Below are 26,853 nucleotides of genomic sequence, written 5' to 3' on the forward strand. Positions count from 1 at the left end.
CGGCTGGAGTAGGAAGAGCAGAGATTGAAGAAGCACGACGGCCATTGGATGGACATCCAACAGTATACAGGCCATCTGTGGAAAGCCTCAAATTTATGGAAAACAGCATACAGCCTATCTGCCATTATTTCAAATAATTTACAGCCCATTTGCTAATTCTTACGGGTTTTTTTGGATCCCATATTCTTTATGTTAGCATTACAGCCCATATTGTGGGCACGGTTAAAAAATTATACGAAATTTTGCATATGTTGGTGCGGTCTGAACTGTTTTTAATCCTGAAATTTCAAGTCACATTCAGACTGATTTTAAAAATAAATGTATATCAATATAAAATCCAATAAATTGTCCATGCATAAAAATCAATGCAATTTAAAATGTCGAAATGAAAAAAAGATATTTGAAAATAATTGCGGGTTTGATGTGTTTTAAAAATGTACAGCCCATTTCTCATTACTGATAGGCTATTTTCTCGGCCAGCCGAATGAAGCTCTCCTCATCTTGAAAGATTTGCAGCCCAACAGGCCTGATAAAGCGACTTACTTGACAAATCACAAAAGAAATGGGCTAGCCATTTTCAGAAAGAAAAAAACTACTAGGCTGGTCTGTGGTAAACATAAAAGAAAAGGCTGTCTAGACAGGCCAGAGTGTCCCGCACAGCCCAGTTGACACCCTGCTTCCGTCTCAAAAACAAATTAGATAAATGCCACTCCAATTATGGCGATTCATAAAAATGCCACTGCAATTTCCAAACGTTGAAAAATGCCACTGCAATTTTTGCAAACTTTGAAAAACGCCACTGCAGTTTGCAAACTTTGAAAAACGCCACTCCAGACTTCGAAAAATGCCACTAGAAATGGCATGAAATGGCATTTTTCAAAGTTTGGAAATTGCAGTGGCATTTCTCGGATACACCAGATTTGGAGTGGCATTTATCAAATTAACCCAAAACAAAAATAACTGGGCGAGCTGCTGGGTCCCTGGTGTCAGCCACTCGTTGTGCAATTCTCTCGTTTATTGACTACGTTGACAATGGCATGGGACCCAGATGTCAGAAATCCACTAGGAGGAGCCATTTTTTATTTGCTTGAAATAAGGAGGCACTTGCTTGTGTACTGCCATGACCTTGGCGATTCCATGCTATCATCCTCACCACGTACAATCATCTCCTGATTGTGTACGCGTCAACTTGCTAGGCCCACAAGTCAGCCTCTAAACTGTGGAGGACAAATACAACCCATTTAAAAAAATAACAGCCCATTCCATACGTTCAAACGGAAAGTTCAACATTTAGACCAAAGTAATAGGTCTGATCCACATATAGAGTACTGAACTTCCACGTTGACAACCATCATAGCCAAGTTAACTATCTACTCCCACTAACACTCTAGTAGCGTACAAGTACTAACTTACTCTTAGCTAACTAGACGATGTCGGCCGCCATCTGCTGTCCATGCTAAATGCCGGCACCGGCGTCCTCCGCCTCGCCTCGGACTTGCCAGAGGTGCGATAGGGCGCGTTGCTCGCGCGCGTTGGCCCTTTCCATGCCGGCGTGGTCCATCGAAGCTTCGGCTTCCAAGCAGGAAACCCACTTGACGAGCTGGTAGTAAAAATCGGCGTCGCGAACGCGTGCGTGCCCGACAGCCTCCAGGGCTATTTGCCGGGCACCGGCCTCCACGTAGTCGGCCCAGTTGTGGGCGCTCTGCTCGCGACTCAGAGCGTCGGTGTGCTGTTGCTCCATGTCCTGCTGGCGGCACAAATCGGCGATACGCTGCTCCTCCGCCAGGCGGTCGCGCTCCAACAACTCCTGCTCCTCCGCCATGCGGTCGCGCTCCAACAACTCCTTGATCTCCGCATTGCCATCTAAAGACAAATAGAATGCCTCCTCCCTCCGTCTGCCTTCTGGTGAAAACCTGAACACTAGTTCCGGCAGTGACCGCCTCCGACGTCGCCTACCGCGGACGGGCGGGGGCATGGCGGACGTGGCGAGCGACGTCGGGCCGGTGAGGGCTTATGAGGATATGGCGAGTTGGGTCACGGTGGCACCTGAGAAGGCCGAGAAACAGTACTTATAGGCGGAAGGTAGCGCGACGGTCATCGGAATTCAATGCATAATGGCTTAGCGCGCCAGCTTGCCGTGGAAAACTAGAGAAACTGAAATTATGACTGTGTCGTCCCGTCCCGTCTGGGTTGCACGCCGGCATGGCGGTCAAACGAGTGCACTCGAATCATCTCCCTCCTTGTCAATAATGATTCCACGGATTTAAACTGTATCTTTTTTGCATCAGTTAGCTGCCTTAATTACGGCCGGCTGCATGCAGGCACTCAGAATCGCTCGCAGGCAGTACGCGAAGCAGCATGCAACGAGTCATAGCCGAGGGCACGCATGCAGCCACTTAAATCGCTGGAATTAATTAGGCTTAAACTTCTGCATGCCGTTAATTATTGCCATGCCTTGGTCTTGCTGCTTTGCTCACGGGACTAATAAATCCCGGACGGAGGGAGTACCTTGGTTGGTGAGAGGTTTGAATTAAGCCCTGCAAACCGGAAAGGAGGTACTCCCTCCGTTTTTATTTAGTTCGCATATTAGCTTTGGTCAAAGTCAAGCTTTACAAACTTTGACCAAGTTTATATACAAAAATATTAAGATATACAATAACAAATCAACAACAAAAATATTAAGATATACAATAACAGATCATATACAAATATGTAGCTCCAAAAGCAGAGATCTAGAAAAAACATCTGTTCTTTCCTACTAACATGGATGCTTCTCTTGGCCAACATTCAGTACAGACTGAAAGAAAAAATTTGTTTGTGAAGTCTACAATTCCTCTTGCAAATGTAAGTGGTTTCACCAATAGCTGGAACCATGAGAATGAACCACACATGATGGAGGAACATCAACTGCAATATGATTTGGTCTTCTCTCGATCACACCGCGAGACTATTTTCGGAATACAAACTTTAACTTAGGCAAAATTATGCCCATTGTATAATCAGACCAAAGCAATGAAGCACCTAGTGTTGGCCAATAAATAGTGCAGTACTACTTTTCTGCAGTCCATGAAGTGACTATCCAATCTTTCTGTGTCTATTTTCAAATGGCACTGCATGCAGTGACTATACTATTCTCTTGTGCAATTCAACCAAAATTGCGGACACTTTGTTTGTTTGCCAAATAGCAATGGGCAGACATCTCTGTCTGCACAAATATCAAGCAGCTAGTAAACATATACCACACCTTATATTTTTGGTTTAAACATGTCTCTTCCGCTTAGCATCTGTCATGTTCTGCACTGGACAATCTGATACAGTTATGTTTTGCCCTGGACAATTTCATACTGAATTGATTTGCTGGTTCAGAGCAAAATATAGCGCCTATTCTTCATCAGACCAAGGATATCCATGTTCGCAGTGATGGAAGAGGTGAAATCAATACAACCGAAATTGAGCATCCAATCATTGAATCATGTCCTGCACCTCCAATGTAGGTCCACCATGCCAATAAATTCACATGCAAACCACTAGTATTACTATCTAATGACAATACAAAAAGAGTAGCAAGATAGTAGCAAACCATGTACCTTCGTAATGAACAGCTCATAGTGCCACCAATTGGATATAAAGGTTTGGAAAAAACATGCTCCTAATGTTGAACCAGTTGGACTTTTTGTGCAGTTCCACTAAAATCGAGCATCCCTGTTTGCATAGATATTGAAAGTGTGATTACTCTAAATGTGGCACTAGTTGAAGAATAGACTCACAAATATAAGCATTCCAATTTCATAATGGGAAAAGGTAGCAAGACTGTTTCTAACCACCTGTTTGAAGGAATAAATAAAGCAACAGCAGCTGATGTCAGGAAGGCATACCTAGTTTTTTCTGAAAAACTGAGCCATTCCTGACCTTTCCTCTTCTTTTAAGCAAATTTTGTGTAGTTCTACTAAAATAAAATGCCATCACCGCCTTGATAATTCAGTGACACTGTACAAAAGGAAATGACTTAACATTACATCATGATGTCAGGTATGTAGTCGACAGGCATTAGAGACAAACATATAGACCTCCTCCGATAACATAATGAACATTAATTTTAACAAAGGTGTGACTAGCTTTACCGGGATAATTTGAGTGAACTCGACACCCTTTGTTCCTTAATATAAGACGTTTTCGCGGTTCAATTTAAAGTACCCAAACGTCTAGTATTTAGAAAAACAGGTAGTAGTTTTCTTGAGCACATATCTGGGAAAGCTTGCCACACTTTATTTATGTCCATATGCTAATGCAACACCATTCGAATACTACAAATATACACTAATCCAGTGGCTAGTGCAACAGTAGAGTAGTCAGTTTATTACAGGGTACAGTACAATGGTTTTACTGAACAGATTTCAATAAACTCTAGCACTGTAAGGTTTCTATAAGAATTAACAATACAAAATATAAAGGTAACAAGTTTCAGCATTGGTATACTAGCTCTGCATGAGCATTAAACCAAATACAAAAGTCTGAAGGTAACTGCATTATTAACTAATGACAGTATAAAAAAATTGCAAACCATGTACCTCCAAGGTAAATATCATTTCGAACTCGGGGGGACCTTAAAAATTGCTATCCCAATCTTGATAATCGATCAAATATAAAAACTTGATCGAACGAATCAAGAGAACAGCCGGAGGAGGAGGTGCCCACTCTTGACCTTTCCTCTTGTCTTCATAATTGTCTGTGCAGTTTAACCAAAATAAAATGACATCAGCGCCTTGGCATTTTGGTGACACTGTACAAAAAATTAACTTATCTCATGAAAGTGAGGTATGTAATCTATAAGCATTAACAGTGCAAAAATCTGAAGGTAGTAACAAGTTTCATCGTTGGTATACTGGCTGTGCAACAGCATTAGAATGCCTTAGCTGAAAAATCTTTAATACATCCACAATCAACAGCTAACCCTGAAATAATCCAGTGACATTAAATGGCATTGCTTAAATTTATCAGTGGCATTAGACTGAGAGCGGCATTAGTTAAATGTGGCATCACTTTAGCAGTAGCATTGCTTGACTTGACTGCTGGCATTATACTAACAGCAAAAAAAATGGCAATAAGAGCATGGGAGGCCCATTCGGACAGTGGGCGCACCAGTACGATGTACCTCCACGGACGCAGAGTGGTGAGGGAGGTATGGTTGCCCAGAGCAACAAATATCCAGGCAGCATATGTGGATTACGTCCCATTTTTGCTCTCTTTAGCCACCTTTTTCCTATGCGAGGACAACAAACCGATCGACCTAGTCATTCTCTATTGCGTTGTCATGCCTTTCTACCCTTCTTCAACCAAGAGACACGAGACTCGTTCCTTAGCTACTGATTTTCCCCTTTTCAACCTAGATGCGGGTTCGATGCCTACTCTCTTGGACAGTACAGTCTCCCTTCCTTTCCTTATTCAACCCAGACATGGATTAGTCTGCATGAAGTAGGGTTTCCTTTAATAGTGCAAATTATGGTTTTCGTCTGCGTGGCCAGCAGAGCAGAGGATAGCAAATTGGGAATATGGTGGAGTGGAAAAAGATCCACATGCAACGACGTGGCAGATGGGGCAATAGAACAAGGTTATGGTTCGAAAAGAGGTAGCATACCTGAGGGTCGGCGGGAAGTGGCTTCGCTCGTGGTCGTCGTCCTCCGCACACACTACGGCAGCGAGCTTGGGGACGGAAGCCATCCCGCGCGGGCGCTAGGTCTAAGAGGACGGCCTTGTCGTCAGTGCGTGACCTCGCTCGCCGACGACGAGTGCGTCAACGCTGCACGTCCTTTTCTTCCCCGGCGGATCTGTGACCACCGGTGAGGAGGGAGAGAGGGGTCGTCTTTTTTAGATCTAGAGAGAGGGTGGTAGTGTGAGAAGCAAGTGGGCAGCCCTTAGCAAGAAAGCGCTCAAGCTCCAGCCTATATATCTTTTTGTTACTACTAGTACTGGAGGTGGAGCAGTGGTAGAGTAGTTTATATTTTCTCTGCATACAGTACCAGTTAGTCGTGCTTCAAAACTGATCGGCACGCCATTAAAAAATAAAGGTCGATAACTAATGCGGCACCTCGGGCCAACGCGGCCAGATCGCATTTTGCACGAGAAATTACACACCATGTTTCGTTGACATGTGGTCCCGTTCCAACATATCAGTGAGATGACGGCAAGTAGTAGGAGTATTTCCGAACGGACGTGTAGGCCGGGGCGCCTCTTCGTGAACCGCGACAAACTCGCAACCGTCCACCGACTCTTCGCCTTTCCCTCTCGATTTGGAACTGCTGTCGCACGCTCTTCCTCTCCCTCCTCCATTTTCCTTCAGCCCTTCACCCTTTCTTCTGCCATTGTTCGACCGTCTTCTCCATGGAGGGAACAGGCCGGAATCGACCCCGTTATTCTTGCCCCAATCTGAAAGATGACGTGGTGGAGGAACTCATTGATTGGTGCGACGTCATCACCTCGGCTAGCATGGCAGGTTCGTTCAAGCCCATTCTCGACTCAACTAATAGCATCATTACAAAGAACCCAAGAGTCAAGGAGAGGTTTGATCTCCCCTATCTTCTTCGCCGTGACCCTGATGATGACTGGCGCCGGCACGACGGAGGCCTCGCCCTGTGCAAGTTGATGCCGCTTGATAATGATACGTATGATGTTAAGATGCCATCGCTTGGGGGAAAGGCTTGGGCGGGCACAAATGGAGATTGGGTTGTTTACATTGGGTCCAACTGCGAGTGGGAACTTGTGAATGTGTACACTCGTCACCGGGTTCCACTTACAAAAATCTCAGCACACTGCCCAGAGGTTGAGCACACCGGTAATGTACGCACGTTCAAATACGGTCATGGTGACTGTATTCTATGGAAGATAGAAATTTGTCGAGTTCCCAACTGCTCTTGGAATTACAGCAACTATGATGTTGTTGCTATCTTCGACAAGCTTGTTGCTGTCCTTGATGGTTTCACTCGATGGATATTGCTCAAAAATCAGTTTCTGTACATGGATGAGTACTGTGATGCAATTCAATACGAGCGCCTTGTGTTTGCTGCCACCACTCGTGGCACTGTTTTTGCATGGCATCCTCATAGTTTCGATACGTTTGTCTTCCACCATAATTATAATTGTTTCATCCACATGCATGCGGGTTAGCAAGTTTCCCTTTACTAATTAACCTTCTTCTTGTGTTTCCAAGGTCCTGTGAACATCCCACCACCTATACTTGAAAAAATTTATAACCAAGGGGGAGATGACGATGGTGATGATCACGAGCATGAGGACGAGCAGCGCCCATATACTCTGTGGCGCCTGGCAACTAATTCCGATGGATCACCTCTTCTTGTGTGTGTATAGCCCACTGATGATGTTACTGCTAAGGAAGCAGGTGTCTCCCATGGTCGCACTCTCCGGACCTATTCCAACACCCGTTCATGGTATTCGGGATGGATACTAGTGTGCTAGCACCAACTCCTTCTCCCTGGTACAGAATTGATAGTCTTGGAGAAAACTCGCTCTTCCTTGGACAAAACTATCCGATGATGGTGAAAGGCGATCCAACTGTTGTTGAAACATTTATGAGAAGCAACTGTGTCTATACCTCGGACATTTGTGTGGTTCCCTACCCTGGTAGGGATATAGTAGGCCGCTTCAGCCTGGATGATCAGTGTTGCGTTGGTTTCCAGATCGACAATCGATGGCCCGTCCCAGAGAATCACTTGTGGTTCAAAGCAAGCGTTTCCAACGCCGAGGAATGGTTGAGTTGAAGTTCATTTCATTGCTTGTTATTTGTTGTGTGGTGAAAACTTTAGTATTTATAATGTATCCTCGTTGTCGATGTGGGTTGATGACCTGTTGTATGTAATAAAACGATATGCGTGTGATAAACTTACTAAATTTATGAATGGCTTTCGAGTCGCTTCTCTGAGTGAGTGGTGCGACGAGGCAAAAAATATTTTCCGAATACATAATTGTACGTGCATTGCAACAAGTTATCGGATGAGGCCAATCAACAATAGTAGTACACTATTTGTACTAGCTTCAGATGCTCCGGGCGCCGGGCGGGTGTTTTTACTATAGCCATATGTTAATGTGTTCGCTGTACGTAACCAACACCTCGAATCCTCGATACTAGTACCATATAGTAGGAGTAAGTAGTAGGGAGTAGTAGGGTGGCATGGGCCAGAACAAGCATTCACGTCCAGGAGTACGGCACACGCCACCACCACGACATCCATCTGACACCATATTATTTCTTGGAGTGCGTGCTAGAGCAATCTCTTCAACCCTGTCGTTTCTCTAACTTCAGCCATCGCGCGGCGGGCGAGGTGGGGGTTTGCCGATAGTCGGTTTCCTTAACTGCGGTCCCACTTGTAAGGCCAACTCCAACGCACGACCCCAAACGCACCTCCGTTTTGCACGGACTCCAACGATAATTTTGACTAGAAAAGCAAGACCAAAGAAAACAAGAACCACAAGAATACATTTTACTACTCCTGTAAGTTGGATTAGTGCCTTCTCGATGCATTCATTGTTGATCTGCGGAGGCTCGATCTTGCGTCTGTGCCAGCTAAAAGTGATAGAACATCTACTAAATTGCGCTCTATCAATATATGGATGTACTCTTCTTCCCAATACAAAAACTTGCATCCATTCTACTCCCTCCGTTGCACAATACATGCCTTCTATTTGTCAAAATATATATGTATCTAGACATGTCTTAGTATATAGGTACATCCATTTTTGGACAAATGGAAGTCAAGTATTTTGGAACGGAGGGAGTACACAATAAAAATTTTAAGTTGGCACAACTAGTCTAATTCGAGAGCAGAACCGAAGATTTGGTTGGGTTCTTCCTCCTTTTGCCGACACGTGGGACATCCAGCATCCAGGTCGTGTCATGAAAGAAAATAGAGTGGTAGTTGAAGCCACGAGATGTGCATCTTGGGTTAAACTGTAAATAGAATCTTACTACTCTTGAGTAACTCCAAAAGCGGCCACCGAAGATCTTTATTGGATTTGTTTTTCATCACCAGCACGTCGAGGTGAAAGATGTGCAGGTTCAGTGGGTCCTCTTGCGTTTTCACTGACATGTGGGGCCGCATGTGAGCAAACAGACGATGGGCTCCGCGCGTCCGCTGGCTAGCTGAGAAGAGAGATAAAGGAGGGCTGAGCACGGACTGCAGGAAATTTGTTCTACGTACCTCGATATAGGCTCGATATAGTGGGGTGGCATGGGCCATAACTCAGTAGCATTCACGTCTAGCAGTACGGCACACGCCACCCACACGAGTCCCATTCGACACCAATTTTCTTGGAGTCCGTGCTACAGCCATCTCTTCTCCCTCCTGTTTTCTCAGCCATCGCGCGGTGGGCGGGGTTGGGGTTTGCCGATAGTCGGTTTGCTCAACTGCGGTCCCACTTGTAAGTGAAAATGCAACACCGCACGCATCCCCGCTTGAGCGGCGTGCTGGACCAACCGTGTGGGGGTGCGACGCGAACACGGCAGGCTTTTCCTTTTGAACTCGTAGCTTGTAAAATTTGGTTCTGCTCCATGGCGCGACCGATAGATAGAAAATAACAATTTTGCCTAGAGTAATGAGAAGTTTGGTTCTGGCACCATTCATGCATGGAGTACGTAAAAAAATTATGAAGTTGATGCGAAAGGTAAGATAATTACTGTAGTATCATATACTACTACATGGATTTGATGGAAAGATAAAAATACATACAGATCCATCAACGTTCAACGACATCCTCACGCCCTAGTGCGTCGGGTCACCAACCGACGTGTGAGGAGCAGCGGCATTGGCGACGAGCTCAACGTGCTTCTGAACAGTGCCGTCCAAGGTTGCCATGTGCTCCAAGAAGGCCAGCGTCCTATTGTCCTCCTCTTGCATGTAGTAGTCCTTGTGGACGATTTGCGCGTAGACGTGGGTGATTATGTCGATGGTGTCTTGCTGTGCCAGGCGCTGCGCGGCGAGCGCGACCTCGAGGTGGACATTCTCCGGCGCGACGGCGGGCAGTCGCAGGGCCACCAGTGCGTCGAAGAGGTTGTTACCATAGTGGCCGTTGAGGGTGGCGGGCATCGCAGAGCCTGGGCGCGTCGGCTGGAGGCTTACATCAAAGTCGTCCGCAAGCTTCTTGACGACGGTGAACTTGTCGAGGAAACCGACGAGGACCTCATCGAACAAGGAGACGAAGCTGTCGTCCAAGCGGCCCCTCGCCCTGGCGGCCTCAAGAAATACTACCTGGAGACGTTCCTCGGTGCCAGTGGTAGTACTCCTAAATCCAGACGGTGGTGCTGCTAGTACTAGTAGTAGTACTACCAATGTAGTAGTGGGGAGCGGGGTTTTGGCCGGGGCCACAGACGGCGGAGGCAGGCTGCTCTGCCGTTGGTCGCTGGCTCTTCGGGGAAGATTCCGTACAGTGTTAGCTGGGAGGCACAAGACGGCCAGCCATCCGGCGTAGATCGGACAGTATGAAAATAAAATAAAATCGTGTGACCCCAATTTAGTCTTCAGTCAACAGACGTGTGACCACTCTCGTACCTTGCTGTTGATCTCTTAGTGTATTTCTTTAGATCAAAGAGATATGTCGTTCTTAACATTATGCGTTATCTGCATCTTCAGACACACCGTCTTCCGACTCAATGCAGCTGCTCCAACAAGGGAAGCATACACCAGAAGGGAGCTATAGTCCCCACTCAGTAGTTCCCTGCATCGAATGCATGTGCCCGACGTGCACAGCCACAACAACTGTAGGGCTATCCACAAGTCAGCACATGATGCTCACTCCTATGGATGGCAGCCAGATAGGTTGTACCCTCATTTTACTTGTGTGCAACATTTATGGCTTTGTTATTCATCTAAGTATGGAAAATAGATCATCACATTTTACTGTATATTCATGCTGATCTCTTACGGGTCTTGTTCAGGAGTTAACGTTGTTCCATAGTTCAGCTAAGATACTTGTTCTTTAGGTAACACTGTTCCATAGTTATCATCCATCAGCCAATGCTATCCTACAGGCTGGTGATTATAGTATTATACCACTTCTAGTATTTCCTATATTGTTCTTTAATACTTTTGTGTGCCATCTAGTTAATCTCGAGTACAAACGATACATATTCTGTAGCTTTCATCTGTGTTCTCCTTTTAGTTTATGAGACCTGTTGCTGCTAGTTAACCCCAGTCCTACTATTTATGTCGTCTCCTATAGGCACTCATTACATAAATCTAACTACTAGTTGTCTTCCATGCATGTCAGATATAATTGCACACACTGATATATCCACAAGAACCTCATGGAGCAATGTAAAGGCCAATAAACTTGATGTCAATGATACCCAATATTATGGAACATGTAAAGGCAATTCTTCAGAAGACTTGCAGAAAGATGATGAATCCTCTTCACCCCACAAGGTCCTTGCTTTAACTTGGCCTGTGATATGGGTACAACATGCATATAATGTCCTGGAGTGTATCTACTCTGTTGCAATGCCATGTGCTTAGCATGCTGATCATGCATGTAAATATGTCATGCCTTCCTGTTTTTCAGTACCTATTCCATTCATGATTACATGTTTTCAAATTTAAGTACTGTCATTCTACTCTATCACAATGTCATTTGCTTAATTTGGACATCATGCTTCTGAATATCTTATGCATTGTTATTCATCAGTATGTACTTCATCTGTCTACCATACTATGTTTTTTTACATTGAAGTGTTGTTCTAGTGCTCTGTTGCAATGCCATCTTATTTTCCCAATCATACATGTGTATGTTGCCTTAGTTATTTCTGTATGTATTCCGCTAGCATACAGTTTTACATTCAACTAGTGTTTTTTTTACTGTGTTGTCCTGTCGTATCCCTAGCTCTTACACCACTCCCTCCGTCCGGATTACATGTTGCCGAAATGGATAAAAAAGGATGTATCTAGAACTTAAATACGCCTAGACCCATCCATTTTTTTGGGATGGGGGGAATGCATGTCAATATGTCATGCCTTTCTATTCTTCAGTACCTATTCCATCTCTCTGCTGCCGCATGTTTTATAATTAAAGCACCATTCTTCTATACAAGGCATGCAAGGGAAAGACGACTATGTTAGAATCTGAAGGGTTACAAACAAGGCCTTTGCAAAAGATCCAAATGCCAGGAGATAATAAACCAACTCCAGTTTTTAAAAATACTGCTCCAGCACAGAGAAACCCAACTCCTACTGATAATAAGCAGATTCCAGTGGGCAAAGAACTAGTCCGCTCCAGTCCAGCAAAAATATGTCAACTCAATTCTAAGAAGCATGTGCGTATCCTTGCATCATGAAATTTTATAACATGCTGATCATATTTTCTACATGTTTCTTACCCATCTCTCTTTTAGAAAATAAGCTTAACAGATAGAAGATTTTCTGCAATGGTATCGTTTATGAGGAAAGATTCTTGCAGGAATTCTCTATGCTCCAATGTAGATGTAAGTACCTGTTGTATATTACTATATTTTACATCAGCATGTATTTTGTTAATCGGCGTGAATCTAACCTTTATCTGATCTAAACTTAGTTGTAGCAAAATGCATGATTAAAGGCCACAATGTTGATTTTTGCAAGGAAAACTGCCTGGTAGTTTTGCATCCTGAGCTGCATGAGTGTACTATCTCATATCAGTGGGTTTGAATACTTTGATTCTGCAGTGGGTTTTTCAGTGTTTTTTTACTGTGTTGTCCTATCGTATCCCTAACTCTTACATCATACTCCCTCCGTCCGGATTAAATGTCGCAGAAATGGATAAAACTGGATGTATCTAGAACTGAAATACGCCTAGACTCATCCATTTATTTCCGGATGGAGTGAATACATGTCAATATATCATGCCTTTCTATTCTTCGGTACCTATTCCATCTCTTCTGTAGCATGTTTTATAACTGAATCACCGTTCTTCTATATAAGGCATGCAAGGGGAAGATGGCTATGGTAGAATCTGAAGGGTTACAAACCAGGTCTTTGCAAAAGATCCAAACGCCAGGAGATAATAAACCAAGGGAGTGTCTATTCAGCACTTGACTGTTTTTCAATTCGGCAACATTCACATTTCTTGACAAATAAACACAGTACACTTGTATGTCCAAAAATAACCACCCCAGCAACTATATGTTTTCTATTTCTAAAAAACGGGCTGGGCTAAACTATCACCCAGTTTCAACTAAACCTGGACCACAGGATACTCTGGAAATGAGTGATCGCTAGCAGTGCCTAAACTTGGGAAATTACAGAAACTTTGAAGTATATAATGAAGAAATACAGTGGCAAAAATCATAGAACCTACACTATAATCCCGAGGTAGCTGAAAATTACACTGTAAACTCAATACTAGTGAAAGCATGCAGAAAAATACAAAAGAATATGCGCACCTGATACCATAGGAACATTCAGAAAAATGACAGGAACTCATTTCCGGAGTATAATACGAAAACAAGGCTACAAAGAGTAGAAAGAAGAAGAAAATCAGAGCCTACAGACTGCGTAGACAAAGTAAATGACACTGAAAATTTACCAAGAATTGCAGTGCAAAAGAGTCCAAGAACGCCTACAAATTACAGTCCAAGATTTACACTAGCAGAACTTGCCAACTTACACTGCAACTGCCTAACAATTACACTGCAATAGTCCAAGACTTACAGTGTAAATCCCCTGGAAATTATAGCCCACTGACACAGGAATTGACACTGAAAACTACAAGAGATTTAAACTTGCCAAAACTTGTCAGCTTACACGGTGAAGTACCTAGGAATTACAGTGTAACTGCACAAAAAATACCATGGAAATCGCCTAGAATATACAGTGTAAATTAGACTGTAAAAATGAACATTTACATTGTAAGAATGTTGTTGATCAGGATTTACAGCGAAATAACCCAGGAACTACACTGTAAAGTGCCCCTATATATACATTGTAACTTCCTGGACAATGTAGAAACACATGGACTTACACTGGAAAAAAACCATAGAATTACCAAATGTCGCGGAACTTACAAGTACAATGATCAGTGAAAGTACAGATCAAGTACAATCAAAATGCCCTGGATTTACAGTGTAAGAACGGTGCATAAAACTACTAAAATACATAGCAAGTACACTGAAAAAGCATATGAACTTACAGTGTAAATACAGACTAAAAGTGCAGAGTAACTACAGCGATACTACCATGATAAATACAGTGTAAATCACCAAAAAATCTATGCTGGAAATACCAAAGGGAACTAAAATACCCATGAACTTTAAAAATACACCGGAAAGACCACTGTCCTCCTAATTCTCGACTTTTTATACAGATCCAGTAAATTCACAGATAATTCTTTACAAAAAATGTAGATGGGGAGCATGAGAAGAACAATAACAAAAGACAATCTAGTGTCACTATTACAAGAAGATCTCATTCAAAATGTGAGTATCACTAAATGGCAAAAACTCAGAAGAAAATGTTGCGTACATCAAAATCAAAATAGCTCACACAAAAAATACATTGTAGGAATCGTTTTCTTTTACAGCACTCCTACAATAAGACATTATGTACAAGGTCAGAAAAGCAACTTTGAAATACAGTAGTGGTACCAAACCTCTTGACAAAAAAGAGTGTTTTCTTAGTATGCTATTCCAACAAGAACTCCAGTTAACTTAACATGGTGATTGCAGGTACATTCGGCAAATGGGGCTACATCAACAACACAATCAAGAGTGGAGGACTCCAGTAACAAAACGCATAACACCAACAGCCCAACAATTCATTCTAGAGTAAGTGAAACTATTGGTGAAAAACTCATGACCTGGCAAAAAATTGAGAAACTTACATCTTGAGAACTCTGCTGCAGACATTGGAAGAAATGCAAAACGAAGCTACACCAAGCGAAGAAGGCGCAACAGAACTGAACCCCTGGAAAACAGACATGTTTGCCCACATGAATTTGGAACAGGTGGGCACATTAATAAAATTTCAGAAACAAGTACATATCATACAAGTTGAAACTAGTAAGAATAATAAATCGGAAACAAAATGCTAAGTATCCAGGAGACTGAAGATGTTCACCCCAGTTCAGCAGCAACAAAAGCAAGCTCAAACACTTGCCACAGCAATGAAGAAAGAGAAAGGGGAGAATCAGAGCACTCACACAAATGCAAATTCCGAAGATGATACTAATGTAACGTCCTGGCGAGAGACTTTCCGAAGCTTACACATTAAACTAAAACCTATAAATTGCAGAGCTAAAGCATGAGTATTACACTAAAAATTAGGGCGGAAATTACACTATAAATACAGAAATAAAAGCAAGGGGGCTTAGACTGTAAATCTGGGATAACACTACATTATTGGGAACATTACACTGTAAATACATAGAATAAGCAAGGCATTTAAAACTAGGGTTACACTGGAATTCTTGGGAAGATTACACTGTAAACAGGACATAGTTCATAACTGCACCACAACGACACTCGAACAATCAACAAGAATGAAAGCCAAAATTTCAGGAATTACATAACCGAATCATACAAAATTACACTGTAAAAAATGGGACACATTATAACTCTGGGATAACATGTAAGCAACATGTGAATTACACAGTAACTCTGGGGGTAATTACATTGAAACTCTGGGACAAATTGCACAACTCTAAGGTATATTACACTGGAACTCTGGGGTAATTACACAGTAACTCTAGGGTAATCACAGTGTGTAAAACTCTAGGGTCAAGTACATATAATAAGCATGAGAATTACACGGTAACTCTGGGGGGAATTACACTGCAACTCAGGGAAATTACACAGTAACTCTGGCCTATATTACACTGAAACTCTGGACATAATTACGCAGTAACTCTAGGATAATTACACTAGAGAAACATAAGTAAAATACAGGCTCAATACAAATAGAGTTACACTGCAAATCCTGGTTGGTTAAATCAACCAGGAGCATTAGAAAAATGAAAGAATAGAGGAATTGAAGTGCAAAGCACATAAAAGTACAGAGAAAAGCGCATGATTCAATAGAAAATCTAGATAACCTACATGAACTTCAGAAAACAAATACTAGCAAAAGAACACATAAATTATTGTGCTTACACTCTAATACATGAGCACTGAAAAAAAATACATTGATAAGAACCAACACTCACAAACTAGGGGTAAGTACAGGGCTAGAACACAGGGGGAAATAGAAAATATAACCTGGAAAATACACCAAAAACAGAGCTAACTGGAGGCTGGGGTAAGTCTGATACACCCAGAGGCCATTGATAACACTCAGAAGTCATGGAACCTGTGCACTGCATGCAGTAGAGGCCACTGGTAACAACTAACTACAACTAAACCTACCAAAATTCATGTATCTACAACAAAAAACCAACAGGATCCACGAACATAAAGACCACCTGCCAGCGCAAGTCACCAAACTCTAACCATAAAAACACTCATCTGAAACCCTGCATCTAATCCATACATCTACATCTAACAAAAAAACGAGACAACTACCAGCGCCTACACAAGAGTAGATGGGGAACAATGGAGGATTACGCATGCCAGGAAGCAGAGCCAACCGCTAAAACTACAAGCACCTACCACGAATCTACAACAACACGGCGGCTACAAACACCAATCACGAACCCACAAAGAAATCACGGCAGCAATTCACCTAGATCTGGAAAGCCACACACCCAGAAACAATCAAAAATCATGCGCAGGAGGGAGAATGACGAGGCCGACCAACCGAAGACGTCATGAATCGAAGAGAAAGGGGAGAGAAATCAAGCTCGACAGGTGGGGGGAGGAGGGTCTCGGAATCGACATGAACAACACGAATCGCCTGGTCTCCTCCTCCTCCGCTCGAGCGCCCCTTCCTCTCTCTCTCTCTCTCTCTGCTTTATCGAAACAGTGATGCTCGAATGAAAAGGGAAAACCGTGCCGAAAATTCAGAAAGGACAAAACCAAACAGGGGTCGGGCAGGCGTTACGGTAACGAGCTGAGATAGAAAAACCGCGCCCGACAGCAAAAAACCAGCCCGAAAACCAAACCTCACAACGCGAATCTCTGCGCAAGAGCGGACGGAGAGAGATTTGAGTGTAGGCGAATTGAAAAACAGTCAACTGTAAAATAGCAAATCCGTAAACCAACTTCATTTTTTAACAGATACTGCTCCAGAACAGAAAAACCCAACTCCCACTGATTATAAGCAGATTTCAGTGGCCAAAGAACTAGTCCACTACAGTCCAGCAAAAGAATGTCAACTCCATTCTAAGAAGCGTGTGCGTATCCTCGCATCATAAAATTTTATAGCATTTTGATCATATTTTCTACATGTTTCTTACCCGTCTCTCTTTTAGAAAATAAGGTTAAACGATACAAGACTTCCTCCATTGGGTTCGTATTCGAGGAAAATATCTTGCGGGAATTCTCTGTGCTCCAGTGCTGATGTAAGTACCTGTTATATATCACTATATTTTTACATCAGCATGTATTTTGTTAATCGATCTGAATCTAACATTTATCTGATATAAAATTAGTTGTAGCAAAATGTTAAAGGCGCCAATGTTGATTTTTGTAAGGAAAACTGTCTGGTAGTTTTGCGTACTGAGCTGCATGAATGTGCTATCTCATATCACGCACATTACTTAATTGTAGTGCTTCTCTGGTTGCCCATTCATTCATTATGTCAATGTTGCTTTCATATTACCTTACCTGGCTGATGATAGTTGTGTCATATTGTGTTAATTTGGTGTAGGCTAGTTGCCCAAACATTCGTTGTGTCAATGTTGCTTTCCTATTATCTGACTTGGCCAATGATAGCAATGCTAGTGTGTTAATTTTGCGTAGGCTGCTGAAGATAAGAAGACAAACTCTAAAACAGCAAGGCAACCCCATTGTTTCTTTCCAGTAAATCTAGGCCAGGTAATATGGCAATAACTCGTGATTAATCTATTTGGTTCCCGTCCTAATTTATGTTATGATGTAGTGGTCAAGACACTCTCCACTATCAATAATACAAGCCTGCCAAAATCGCCATCTGAGTCTGTTCAGTATCCTCTGTCTCGAATGCGACGGAATAAATGTATGTTTGTGATCCAATTAATGGTTGAAGCAATGATGGAAATGGTGGATGAATCAGGGGTGCAGAGTCGTGTGACACAACAACTGATCAATGTTTTCAGAGACAGTGTGGCAAAGCAGCAAGAACTTGCCCACATGCTTATGGGCGTCATCTGTGTTGAGGTTGCAGATTGTGACATTGTAGATGGTTAGGTTCTGCTCATTTATTTGCACTCGCATCAATCTTTGATTGCCCAGTGGATGTAATTTCCTGTAATATATTCTGGATGTGCAACGTTATTCCCTGTATGCCGTACCTTTGCTCGTCGTAATGGGCTCAAATTATCTAATTTGGCCTAAAGACATGAACGAACTTTAGTGGGCCCATTAAGTTAATGGGCCGTTACTAGGCCGAAAGTTAATGGTCGGCCCTCTTACCTCCCGGGTCGTTAACAGGCCGACATCGAAGCGGGCAACAGGTGGCCCCAATTTATTTCACGGGCCGTTAACAGGCCGTTACTAAGTTTGGGCTACAAATGGCCCAACTATACTGTAGGCCTTTAGTAGGCCGAAAGAGACAACGGGCTTGTATTGGACCATGAAGAGCATGGGCCGCTAAGAGGCCGAAAGTCAGGTCGTATTGTAAACGGCCCAACTGTATTGTGGGCCTTTAGCAGGCCGAAAGAGAAACCAGGCTGGTATTGGACCATGAAGGGCATGGGCCGTTAAGAGGCCAAAACTAAGGTCCGACTACAAATGGCCCAACTCATTTATAGTCCGTTAACTGGCCGAAAGGCACACAGGGCCGGAAATTGGCCCAACACTTAAATGGGTCGCTAAAAGGCCAAAACTCAGGTCCGACTACAATTGGCCCAACTGATTTATGGGCCGTCAATAGGCTGAAAGTGACACCGGGCCAGAAATTGGCCCAACACTTAAATGGGCCGCTAAAAGGCCGAAACTCAGGTCCGACTACAAATGGCCCATCAGATTTATGGGCCGTCAACAGGCTGAAAGACACACCGGGCCGGAAATTAGCCCAACATTTAAATGGGTCGCTAAAAGGCCGAAAGATGTACATCCTGAAAATTGGCCCATCCATTAAATGGGTCATTAACAGGCCGAAATCTCATCAGGCCGATATTGAGCCCAAATATATAGCGGGTTGTTAACGGGCTCGAACTGACGATGGGTTGCAATGGTGTCAAATCTTTAACGGGCCGAATTGGCACATCTCGTATGGGCTATGGGCTTAAATGGACCTGACACAAGTAGGCCTTATATGGGTCGGCCTGCTAATTTTTACTCGGCCGGCCTTTTTCACCGGAATGGGCCACTGTTGGGCCGTGCCACGTGTCGACCTATCATAGGCGCCTCCTGTCCAATGAGTGGATGACATCTGTCCCAACGATGAGCCGACACGTGTTTCCTCTAGCCAATGATGATTTTACACGTGGAAAATCCCCATTGGTCGGGGCTGTTAACGGGTTATCGGATCCAAAACCCGACCCGATAGCTTAATGGCATTCCGTTACGGTGGATGCCACGTGTCGGTCACCCTTAACGAAAGCACTTCTGTGACGCGTGATTTACCGTCATGGAAGTGGACACTTCCGTGATAATAATTTTGGTAATGTCATGGAACACTTCTACGACAGCACAGGTATGACTATCTTGATTCTGTCATAAATTTGTCATGGATGTACATGCATGACAAAAAAAGCGACCTACTGTGACAAACACGTATCATCATGGAAGTGTATTTTTTTGTAGTGTTGGGTTCGACACTCTTACTTATCGAAAGGACTACAGTTGATCCCCTATACTTGTGGGTCATCATGATTCTATTGTCCAGCCAATGCCCTTATCGTCATGCAAGGTTACCTCGATTATGAAGGATTTCTTCAGACCAACGCATTGGGTCATTTAATGACTGCACTTCATGTTTCCCTAGGGAATTTCTTTCAGCGATCGTACTTATCCTTACTATCACCTGCTTTCGGCACAACCTTCCATTCATCCCTGCACTTTACCTCCTCCTTGATCGATCCTTGGGATCTTGGGTACCTGCGGGGCCTTAGAACGATAAAGAGACAAGAGACAAATCCGTTGCAATGGACATAAATGTGTTTGGTCTTAAAGCCAATACCAACAATCCTGCACAAGTACATGGGGTTGCAAGGCCACGCTTCAGTCCATAGCTCGAGTGGACTACTCACACGTCATAGATGAATCACAGTAGAAAGAAAATCCAACTTGAAGATGGATTATTGATAATAGTCTTACAATATCAGTGTATGCAATGTATCTCGATTACAAGCGATGACCAGTGGCTAAGGGATAATTACTATGGATATGGACATGGGAATGGCACAGGCTATAAGATGGATGGTAGTGCGGCAGTTTAGGGTTTCAGTGTTCTGCTGCGAATGGGAGACTCTCTATTTCTAATGGGGTTTCGCCCCTTTTATAAAGTTTGTGCTGACGTCACGGAGATGGCGTCGGGTAGTACTAACATTGGTACATGCGGGCGCACTCCTACCAGGCGCCGCCTTCTCTCCTGGTTGCATCTCCGCACCTACGGTTGCTTAACGATGTTCGCATAACTTCATTTTTTCCATCTATGCTTCGATTTCCTCCCTTAATTGGCCCATTCCTATAGGAAACAAAATAACAAAATAAATAGAGGGATTTGCACTCTTTTGCTTTTAATCATTAGTAATAGTGTCAAAGTGAGTCTCTCGAAATATCTTAGGTTATCATGTTTAAACAATGGTGGAAATGAGTGTAAAAATACACTCATCAACCTCCCATGTCTTAAACTTGATCATCCTTGTCGTGGAATTGTCACGGCAGATGTCCTAGTGTAAGGACTTAGTCGTGAGGCCAACGCATCTACGCGGTAGCTTGAAGGGGTTGATCGGAATTGAGAGACGCGACACGCAAGATGAAGATTTAGACAGCTTCGGGCCCCGGGAAACATCATCCGGTAACAACCCTACATGATGTTTGTGGCTAGGTCTCATTATCATCATGAGGGAGACGCCGCATAAACCGGCTCTCCTCTAGTTGTGTCTAGGCTTAGCTATTATTTTCTCCCCCTTTGGGATGCCCTGCCCCTCCTTATATATGTTGAAGGGGCGGGTTAGATATAGAGTCCAACTCGGATTAAGACTTAAACTATTTTGACTTATCTTCACGGGCTCCTTAACGTCTCGGGCTTGTTAACCCAAGGCGACCCTGTCTGCTGGGTTATGACTGTCTGCCGGGTTATGACTGCATGCCGGGTTATGATTGTATGTCGGGTTATGATTGTCTGCCGGGTTATGACTGTATGTCGAGTTATGATCTGACTTAACACCTGTCGGGTTATCATCTGACTTAACACCTGTCGGGTTATCATCTGACTTAACACCTGCCAGGTTATCATCTGACTTAACACCTGCCGGGTTATCATCTGACTTAACACCTGCCGGGTTATCATTTGACTTAACACATGCCGGCTTATCATCTGACTTAACACCTGCCGGCTTATCATTTGACTTAACTGTTTGTCTTAACTCTCTGCCGGTTTACCATCTGCCGGTTTACCAAGTCTCAGTCGGGTTATAACTCCAGCCGGGTCATACCGCGGGGTATATCCCCGATATTAGCCCCCAGTTTATTTTGGATTTATCCATGTTAAACTGATCCTGAATCATCCTTAAATCCTTGTCATTTCCTTCTTCTAGAAAATCTGGGTCAATAGGCTAGCTTCATAATCAATTTGCTGACATTGGTTTGTCACAGAGAAAAATTGTGAAGAATAATTCATTTGATTCAGCTCCCAATGCTTAACAAAAATATTGGACCTTGAAATACTCATCTGATCTTCAGCCGGCTTAAGGATATAGAACTTGCCGGTTTATCATTGCCAAAATTGTCGGTTTATAAATATTGATGGCACCGGGTCATAACTGTTTGTTAACGTCAGCTTTGAAAATATACCTCTTATATGCCTATCACTTGTATCCCCCAAGTCTTAAGAAGGTAACGTAGTAACAGCTTAAGAATTGTTTCAATATGAATGTCACAAGCTTGAAGAAATCTAGGTTGTTCATCTCAATCACTAGTCAGAACTGAGTATTCCACATATGTAGCCCCCAAGTGTCGGGTTGTCATGCTTGCAGCAATTTGGGACTTGTAATTGCCTTATGCTCATAAAAACTTCAACCAGTGTAGCCCCCAAGGGCCGGGTCATTATGCAAATAATGATCAGGGACTTTGAAAATATGATCATGTAGACTTTAACAGCAATGTGTAGCCTCCAAGGGCCGGCTCAGTAAGATAATACTGAGCTGGGACTTTATATATATACTTCATTGAAAATAACATCATATGATGTAGCTCCCATCATGGGGCTTGAACCCACGTCCACAAGGTTAAGAGTTCTATGCTTTACCAATTGAGCAGTGGGCCCTTCAATATAATGGATTAAGATTTGTGTGCCTTGAATTGTTGACAGGAGCAATTGGTAGCCCCCGAGGGCCGGCTCATTATGATGTGATGAGTCGGGTCTTCAATAAAGCCAGTAAAAATGACTTTACATTAGCCCCCAAGTATCATGGTGCATGCTTGCAGCGACATGAGACTTGCATATTTGATGTGATCTCAACTTGAATAATGTAGCCCCCAAGTGCCGGGTCGTAAGCCTGCAGCGACTTGGGACTATTCCTTCCATTGTAGAATAAATTATATCCATTGATAAAATAATAGCCATTGCGCTGAAGCGACTTTGAAAACCTCAATCATAATATTGGTTATTGATAACCATAATAAAAATCCAGCCATGTTGGCTATTAAAGATTTGAATAATATACCCAATGATTTATAAGCGCATGATTCCAATGGCGCAACCCAAATATATACCGGCGACTTATAGTCGAAAACCAGGTCGGGTTAATAAACACCAGATGTTATCTTATCTCATACTGGCGACTTGTAGTCGAAAACCAGACCGGGTCAATAAACACCGGATTGTAGCTGATCGTATGCTGACAACTTATAGCTGAAAGCCAAGCTGGGTCAATAAACACCGGATCAGTATAATCTTCATCAAAAGAAACTGCCAAAAGAAAATTTTCAGAAGAAAACATGCAAAAAGGTGAGGCTTTTCATGGGCTGCTAGGCCACTGAGTTAAACCATTTTGCAAAGCCTTATAAGATGGACCTCACATTAACCAATTGTCATTTTAACTATGACAAGTTCAGGGTCTTTATAAGATTAACTTGTCAAACGTTCGACGGGTCTTACCAGGATTACCTGGGCGAAGTGGCTTACTTAAAAAAGGCAGGATAACCCGAGGTTTTAGGTGGATACACCTGGCTTCCAAGCCTGGCTTTTATAGCCTATTACAAGGTTATAGACTCTTTGTTCTTGTAGAAGCAAAGAGCCCCCGAGCAATATTTTGATTTGTGCTCAATGGGTGCCTATGTTTGAGTTGTGCTTTTGCAACACTCTCTTTGGCCCCTTTTGACTTTGGGTAACAAGCCCCCAAGTTTTTTTGTAAACATGGCGTATAAGCTGGATCAAAGGGTAATCATAGCTTATCTCAATAAACCGGAAGCCCCCAAGTGATATATTTCTGAGCTATGCTCGCTGGGTGCCTATGTTTGAGCTGTGTTTTTACAACAGACTCTCTTTGGTCCCTTTAATTTTTCCTGAGAACTCGAACTTGCGAGAGATTATTCTTTTTAACCGGAAATTCTTAAACTGGATATTGAGAGCTTCAAAGCTTTGTGGGAGATAGCTTCCCTTGAGCCGGATTTTAAACCGAAATCTTTCTTTTTAAGCCGGAAATTTTTTGACGGCCTTTAAATTTGCACCAATATAGCGGTTTTAGGGTCCTGCATCAGATAACTTTGCAAGCCGGAGTAATTGCTCTTTTAAAGAAAGCAATATATGATATAAAAATATACTGGATGAATTTCACCTGATATGTTAGGCCAGAAATTATTCACCGCGGAATTGATGATCACCACGGTGAAGCTGAAATCAATAACGGGTGAACCGCCCGCAGCGTTGGAAGCCAGCGTGGACGGGCGAGTCAACCACGTCATATTGATGTAAATTGGGCCGTAAAAACGGCGGTTTGCACATATGTTCGTCGAGCATCATGGCATGGTCAGATGCTAGCGCATGATAATGGTGGCGCGAGCCATACATCCACGACACGACCATCACTCTTGCAGTGAACAATTGTCCTGCATCAAAAAATATCACAAACCAAAGTACTTTTTCACACAAAATTTAATATGTGCTATTAAAATAAACTGAACGAATATCGCCTGATATTTTCATGAGATGAGTGCAGGCACTGATGCCGGATAATGCTGGACGCAGAGGTTGACACAAATGATCCTAATTAGCGGAATTTGCACGCCTCCACCTTCAATCATCCATCCGCTTATTTGATTCCTCATAATCGATGTGATGCTTCTACTTCCACCACTGTTTGCTTTTACTAGCAGCACCAATTGTATTACTAGGCTCATGTGGGCTCGTATGTATTTTTTCATTCGGATCCCACGTGAGAATATTTTATGTTCGACAGTTCCTCAACTGCTGAACCGATTTGACTGTTGTCAGACGAAATACAGTACTAGGTATTTTCATGCCACCCTTGCGTGTGCCTGCTGTTGCGCTACTTCCAGTACAAGCATGTTGATGCGGCTTGTCGCTGCTCTCTCTATTTTTCTTGTAAGGCAACGAATTGTTCGGGGGCATCCGCCGAGTGACCCAGCATATTTGATGCACACCAGCAGTCAGAGCATGCGGTCTGATGTATTGGCGTTGACCGAGGACTGCTGTGCCAGCACTGGCTTTTCCTTCAAACCCTGGACATGTCCCGATAATGTGGTGGATCGTTGGTACTGTTTTACCCGGATATTGACTGTTGCGGGTACCAAATCCATGATCGTTGGTACTGTGTTACCCGGATATTGACTGTTTAGGCTCAAGGCGCGGCAGGTCGCAGCTGCGGGGGCGACGCCGGTGGAGGCAGCAACCCACAGGCAGGGGCGGTCCGAGGCCTGCTCCGGCAGGGGCCGCGGCGGCTCTTGGTGGAAAAAGTGAGGTAAGGCCGCGGCGGCGGCTCAAATCAGGGGCGAGATGAGGCGGCGCCGGCAAGCCACGGCGACGGGGCGACTCATACAGGCGGCCTCGCGGCAGGGGCGGAAGCGCTCGGGTGGCACCGCAACACGGGAGCAGCCAGAACGACAGCTTGGCCACGGCCGATCAGTTGAACCGGCGGCGATGGAGGCGCAGCGGGTCAACGAGGCGGGTCGTAGGAGAAGTCTGAGCCTATGGACTGTCCATGTCCGGGTCGTGGCCAAGTCTGATTCCGGATCATTGATTGCAATTTCAGATGTGATCGGCACCTTGTCGTGTTGGTGTTTCGAGGCCGTGTTGATTTTGACTTGAAGCGGCGGATGGAGACAACCAGTAGCGAGGTACAGGCGGTTCTTGCATGAAATGGTCCGCGTTGGCAAAGCTGCACCGGCAAGAAGATTTGGCACCGTTGCAGTTGTTGACCACAGATGGAGACCTTGAAGCAGGCCCGGCTCGGACGCTGCGGCAGAAACAGGCGGTTCGGGCGGCTCTTCGGCTGACGAAGCAGGCGGCGGCTTGCTGCCGTGACGCGCGGCGGACGAGAACCGGCGATAGCAACTCGGGACGTCCCAGAGCGAGGCCCTTCTGGCGACTTGGAGTACTTCGTTGATCTTGATTTGATGAACTTGCAGCTGTTGCGAACTTTCCACGTCATTTTTGAGTTGGAAAATTGCAAACTTCTCAAAACCTAAAAAAGATCTCTTCAATAACTCAACACCACTGTGCGCAGGTTCCACGGTGGACGCCAACTGTCGTGGAATTGTCACGGCAGATGTCCTAGTGTAAGAACTTAGTCATGAGGCCAACGCATCTACGCGGTAGCTTGAAGGGATTGATCGGAATCGAGAGACGCGACACGCAAGACGAAGATTTAGACAGCTTCGGGCCCCGAGAAACATCATCCGGTAACAACCCTGCATGTTGTTTGTGGCTAGGTCTCATTATCATCATGAGGGAGACGCCGCATAAACCGGATCTCCTCTAGTTGTGTCTAGGCTTAGTTATTATTTTCTCCCCCTTTGGGGTGCCCTGCCCCTCCTTATATATGTTGAAGGGGCGGGTTACATATAGAGTCCAACTTGGATTAAGACTTAAACTATTTTGACTTATCTTCATGGGCTTCTTAACATCTTGGGCTCCTTAACGTCTCGGGCTTGTTAACCCCATGCGACCCTGCCTGCTGGGTTATGACTGTCTGCCGGGTTATGACTGTTTGTCGGGTTATGATTGTATGTCGGGTTATGATTGTCTGCCGGGTTATGATCTAACTTAACACCTGCCGGGTTATCATCTGACTTAACACCTGCCGGGTTATCATCTGACTTAACACCTGACGGGTTATTATCTGACTTAACTGTCTGTCCTACCTCTCTGCCAGTTTACCAAGTCTCAGCCGGGTTATAACTTCAGCCGAGTCATACCGCGGGGTATATCTCCGACAATCCTCGAGCAAGAAACAAGACCGTAAGAACTCATTTGTTTAAACCAAAATAACAAGAAGGTTTTGATTCACTTACGATCCACGTGCCTAGATAGTACACCCCTTTTTTACCTGAAAACTTAGCATAGTTGTAGTAGCGGCAATTGTTATTATGCAAGTGGGTTAGGCCAAGATAATCAGAAC

The 26,853-nt window shown here is 43.9% G+C and overlaps 1 protein-coding gene across 5 annotated transcripts; it reads right to left on the bottom strand.

Moving 5' to 3' along the window:
• Positions 1–3,870: 3,870 nt before the first annotated feature.
• LOC125508084 (uncharacterized) lies at positions 3,871–16,983 on the bottom strand. Of its 5 annotated transcripts, XR_015604036.1 has the most exons (5): positions 15,172–16,968; positions 14,854–14,936; positions 13,418–13,484; positions 4,569–4,726; positions 3,871–3,987 (listed from the first exon to the last, which is right to left on the bottom strand). XR_015604036.1 is itself a non-coding variant. In XM_087525605.1 (4 exons), exon 4 carries the CDS (start codon positions 10,092–10,094, stop codon positions 9,771–9,773), a length of 324 nt encoding a protein of 107 aa, XP_087381731.1. In that variant the 5' UTR covers positions 10,095–13,484; positions 14,854–14,936; positions 15,172–15,250; positions 16,764–16,983; the 3' UTR covers positions 9,740–9,770. The 5 variants fall into 5 exon arrangements, 3 of the variants coding, with proteins under 3 accessions (XP_087381731.1, XP_087381732.1, XP_087381730.1); XM_087525605.1 differs by lacking the exons at positions 3,871–3,987; positions 4,569–4,726 and having other exon boundaries at positions 9,740–13,484; positions 15,172–15,250; positions 16,764–16,983; XM_087525606.1 differs by lacking the exons at positions 3,871–3,987; positions 4,569–4,726 and having other exon boundaries at positions 9,740–13,484; positions 16,764–16,983.
• Between the last annotated feature and the right edge of the window lie 9,870 nt (positions 16,984–26,853).

Source organism: Triticum urartu, chromosome 5A, assembly GCF_056163025.1.
Source record: "Triticum urartu cultivar PI428250 chromosome 5A, HENAU_Tu73, whole genome shotgun sequence".
Lineage (NCBI taxonomy): Eukaryota > Viridiplantae > Streptophyta > Magnoliopsida > Poales > Poaceae > Triticum > Triticum urartu.